The 5,121-nt window shown below is 49.6% G+C and overlaps 1 protein-coding gene across 1 annotated transcript in view; it reads right to left on the bottom strand.

Moving 5' to 3' along the window:
• Window positions 1–3,930: 3,930 nt before the first annotated feature.
• The window catches only part of RNASEH2B (ribonuclease H2 subunit B), a 76,791-nt gene continuing 75,600 nt past the window's right edge, over window positions 3,931–5,121 (bottom strand). Inside the window, exon 10 of the mRNA XM_040266983.1 lies at window positions 3,931–4,721. Within this exon, the coding sequence (XP_040122917.1) occupies window positions 4,689–4,721 (33 nt within the window). The 3' untranslated portion in view covers window positions 3,931–4,688. The remainder of the gene's footprint in view (window positions 4,722–5,121) is intronic.

The following is a 5,121-nucleotide window of genomic DNA, read 5'->3' as shown; positions in this document are numbered from 1 at the left end:
AAAAAAGACACAAACCCACTGTGCTTTTGAACATGTTAAAAGAAATAAGACACTGCATTTTGACCACTTTTCATTTGTTCACTGATGAAATCAATGCAAGTAAGTTTGGTATTTTTTTTAAAAGAAAGGTAAAAAATTCATTTCCTGAAAACACATTTACTTAGAAATTCATTTTACCTTATGAACTTCCTTGACCTTATAAACTTGTCAGCAGAGCAAACTGGGAGCCAGTTTCCTGCAGCCATAAACTCCAACAGTCTTTTTACAAGTCTTTATTCTCTGGAAATGTAAACGCTTGTGTTGAAAAGTATTCGCTGGGGAGATAAATGAGCCACAAAATGATTAGTGCCTGCTCAATGATTTGTCGCCTCTGCCCTCCTTGTTAAAATGTAAAAGCGACTGGAGGGCTTTGAAAGGTGAGCCTTTCTTAGCACCTGAGTAAATGAGGGCTCCTGACTTCGCTTCTGTCCCACCTGGGCTGCCTGGCCCCAGGGCCCCTGGACAGGCCAGGTCCTCCCAGGCCTCCTCAGTAGCCTTTGCGGACTCTTCCAGGGCAGAGGTCATGACCACAACCTACCTTGGCATTTCCACCTTTAGGCCACAGCATCCAGCAGAAGAAAAGTGAAATCATATTCTGAAGGGATTTCCACTTTTCTATCTGAGCAAAGGGCAGGTGGGTGCACAGTAGGTGTGTGTGTGCTAAGTCACTTCAGTCGTGTCCAACTCTGTGCCACCCTATGGACTGTAGCCCACCAGGCTCCTCCATCCATGGGGATTCTCCAGGCAAGAATACCGGAGTGGGTTGCCATTCCTTTTTCAGGGGATCTTCCCAACCCAGGGATCGAACCTGTCTCAGGTTTCCTGCATTGGCAGGCGGGTTCTTTGCCAGTAGCGCCACCTACTGGAAGCCCACACAGTAGGTGCATTCACTGTTAATTCTCTCTGCTCCTGTGAGCCTCCTTAGGCCATGCCTGCCTAAATCCAATCATTTCATCCCAGGTCCAGCTTCTCCATGGAGCCCTCCATCTTTTTATAGCTTCTCTCTTCTGTTCAAGAACGTACATTTCCATCCACTGACAAGCCAAACTCTTCTGCTGACTTTCAAGACCCGGACAACCTTCCTCACCCAGTTTATTCCCCACTGGGTTCCCTAAGCAGCCCTGCTGGATGTTACGAAGAAGAGAGAAGTCACAGCTTTGCCAACTAGCACTGATGCATCTCAGAGTTGGCTGTCTTTCACAGAGAAGAGTGAAGGACTGGCAAGGGATGGGTTTACATTCACTGGCCGAAAGCACTTTCTTGAGACAGTAAATGACATGTACACCCTCATCATGGACAATGAGCTCTTATCAAAAAGTCAAAATAAAATTAATGAACTTCATTTCATAGGTCAGTGAAGCATGCATGGGGGGAAGGGACAGCCATGAACCGTTAGACACACTGTTCCCAGGAATGACTTTGTTCTGCCCTGTCAAGATGTTCTTAGTTGTGACCCACTCTGGCACGGATCTGATTTTTACAGTTTTGAGTTCTCCTGCTTGCCCTAGCTGCTCCCCCCGGGTGCTATTGAGATAAAAGGACTTATTTCTCCCTCTGATCCCTGTGCCTGCCTGTTGGCTGTGAGCTAGAAGACCAGAAAACAGAAATTATAAGAAATCTTCCAAAAATAAGAATCGGTTGGCCCTGAGTGTGAGCCTGGACCTTGGGAAATGCGATTGTCAAGGTGGAGATGGGGGGGGGGGAGGCAGGAAAGGAAGGGGAGTGGAGGTATAAGGAGGGGCTGCCCACTAATTATACCCAAATCTCTAGGGCTGCAGCCCGGCATGTCTTTTTTAAAGCTTCCAGATGATTCCAAAGTTGCACTGCGCCCAATACCGAGTTTCACTCTGCCTGATCAAATTGGCTGACAATGTACAGACGTGGTGAGGGAGGGAGGGGACAGGGAAGCTGGAAACTGCCCGGCGGAGGGGGGCCGAGGGCGGGTGGGGGCCGCAGGTCCTGGCCCAGGGCTGCCCCACCCCCATCACAAAGAACATTCATCTTCATGAGAAAGACATTCTGACAGGCTTTGACGCTGCTAAATTTCCTGAACCATTTTTTATTCTTCCTTTTTCAGAAGTATGTACTTTCTTTGGGTCATTAGAATGTAGTTGATAACTTATATTTCTTAGTTCTTTTGAGAACTTCCTTGGGACAGACTTAGCCCTTGGCTTCTGAGGTCATTTTTGTTTCAAAAAATAGGTAGTAAATCATTTGAAAAAGTGAAAGTATTTAGTCACTCAGTCGAGTCCGACTCTTTGAGACCCCATGGGCTTAACTTTCCCCTAGGGAACCCTCCAGGCTCCTCTGTCCATGGGATTCTCTAGGCAAGAATACTGGAGTGGATTGCCATTTCCTTCTCCAGGGGATCTTCCCAACCCAGGACGGAACCTGGGTCTCCGGCATTGCAGGCGGATTCTTTACTGTCTGAGCCACCGGGAAAGCCCAGTTCATCATCTATGAGGTGTCAGGTACTGTGCAGGGTTCTGGGTTCCCGTGGTGTGTTGAACAAAACCATTCTGACATTCGAATATTTGCTGTGCGGACTCACGGGAGTCCTGCAACTGTCCTCACAGCGGCGATTTACGCAGCGGTGTGAGGAGGACACAGAGCCGAGTCGCAAGCAAAAAGAACCGGCGGAGTGGGAGGAATCGGGTGCCGGCTTCCTCGGGCGTGTCTCCCCCCGAGAGGGGTCACTCGCTCCCCTGAGAGCGCACCCCACAGCCAAGTGCGGCCACAGGCGCGTGGTGACCGCTTGGGAGCCCACCGGAGACTCTGGGCTCAGGTCTTTATTAGGGGGCTGGGCACGTGGGCACCCCCTGGCCAGCACGTCCCCAAGTTCCGAGGCCTGGAAGGAAAGCAGGTGCTTCGCACACACCGCAGAGCTGGAGGTCCGGCAGGACGCCGCGCTTCACCGTAAGCGAGGAATCGCTGAGAGACGGGAAGTGAGGCAGGGGTGTGGGTACCGGGAGGTGGGACGCGGGACTTCAGTTCCCACCGGAGAGGAGAGTCATTCGGTTACCGTCTGCTAGAGAGGGAAACTTGGGGCCAAAATATATTGCCACCTACCTCCAAGAACAGAGTTTCGGATTGTGCAAGGAGAGGGCAGAAAAGCTGGATTTTAACTCAACTGTGTATTAAACTATCTGTTAGGCTCTTGACTCTTATCCACATGGTCTGGCTTATCAAACAGATGAGTTCTATTGAGCGCCCCCTCTTGGAAGCCTGTGGTACATACATCCTGAATTCCACAACGGACTTCTGGAACTGGGTTTTCAGAGATGAGTGTATGTGTGTGCTTAGTTGCTCAGTCATGTCCGACACTTGCGACCCCATAGGCTGTAGCCTGCCAGGCTCTTCTGTCCATGGGATTTTCCAGGCCAAGAATATTGGAGTGGGTTGCCATTTCCTTCTCCAGGGGATCTTCCTGACCCAGCAATCGAACCCGGGTCTCCTACATTGCAGGCAGACCCATTACTGACTGAGCTCTGAGGGAAGCCCTCGGAGGTGAGGATTTCCCACAAACACAACACAGCATCAGCTCCAGAAGTCTGGGAGTGTTGAAGGTCCCTGTGTGAAAGAAGTATATAAAAAACTACAGCGTACTTTCCAGAACCTACTTACCTGCTGGAGGAAGACAATCAGAAGCAAAATTATTTCCTGAAGAAGAGGTCCTGTCTGAGGCATGAAGATCACCCGCGTGGCTTCCAGCTCTTGCAGAGCAACCTCACCAGGTTCATGAACTCCCTGACCTGTTTGCATAAAACCTCCGGCCACCCCTTAATCATACTCACTATGCACAGAATTCTCCGCCAAATTACTTTTTGGCATCTACTTCTAACTTTCCCCCGTATCTTATGCCCTCACTGTAAATAATAATAATAATGCACATATTGGACAAGTCTTTTAAAAATGAAGCAAAGTTTACAACCCCAGCAGATCATAAAATACACATGTTCAGGTACTGTTATGAATTAGAAGCTGCCAAAATTGATAAGGAGTAAAGAAAGGTCAGGCTTTTTTTTTTTTTAACCACACTGAGCAGCTTGCAGGATCCTAGTTTCCTGACCAGAGATTGAGCCCGGGGAACAGCAATGAGGACGCCAAGTTCTAACCCCTGGACTGCCAGGGAAATTCCGCCCCCCCCCTTTTTTTTCTTTTCTTAAATAAGTCTAGAAACTTGGTTTGTCAAAGCTTCTGGTGTGGAACCTAGTACTTACAGACACCACATGCCAACCTAAAAGTGCTCTCTTAACCCCAGGAAAGCAGAGCAGGTCAGTGGGGTCCAGCATAAGAAATGACCTGAAACTCACAATGAGCCGTCTCTTCCCGATGTGTTGCAATCTGAAGCACCAGGCTGTAAAAATCTACAGCTTTATGGCAGGTAGATCAGAGCACTGATGTGGCCTGAATTCCTCAGGGCAGGTTCACATTTGGGGTGTTTTCTAGTTCCATGACAGTCGCTTCCACAGGGAGTTGCCACTGGTCGAAGGGACTAGTGGTATTGCTCATAAAGCATTCCTGGTTAGTCCTTTAAAATGCTTCTTTTGGCACTTGGTGATTTTCTAGAAAGTGCAGAAGTTGTATGTAGCCCTTTGGGAGAGTCTTAAGTCACAGGAGAAGCAGGAGAGCCTTGCGTGGATCTGCTGTCACTTGTCCCTTTTCTGTCTTCGTGCTGCCACCTAGGGAGAAAAGGAAAGCAGACATATCCTGGTGAGGAGACGCAGTCACCTGCAACCCTGAGGACCATCTGCACCTTCACAACAGGAAAGCGAGGTTGGCGGGTCCAATCCTGAGACCAGCGGCTGTGCACTTGGGCTTCAAAGAGAAGCCCTCAGGGCTTCCTGGTGGCTCAATGGCAAAGAATCTGCCTGCCAGTGAAGGAGAGGTGGGTTTGTCCCCTGACCTGGAAAGATCCCACATGCTGCGGGGCAACTAAGCCCGTGCGCCACAACTACTGAGCCTGTGCTAGAGAGCCCGGGAGCCTCAACTACTGAGCCTGTGCTAGAGAGCCCGGGAGCCTCAACTACTGAGCCTGTGCTAGAGAGCCCGGGAGCCTCAACTACTGAGCCTGTGCTAGAG

Source organism: Oryx dammah, unplaced genomic scaffold (genome assembly GCF_014754425.2).
Source record: "Oryx dammah isolate SB20612 unplaced genomic scaffold, SCBI_Odam_1.1 HiC_scaffold_24, whole genome shotgun sequence".
In the NCBI taxonomy this organism is placed as follows: Eukaryota; Metazoa; Chordata; class Mammalia; order Artiodactyla; family Bovidae; genus Oryx; species Oryx dammah.
Note: the sequence above shows the minus strand (reverse complement) of the source record. Positions and strands in the feature narration are given on the sequence as shown.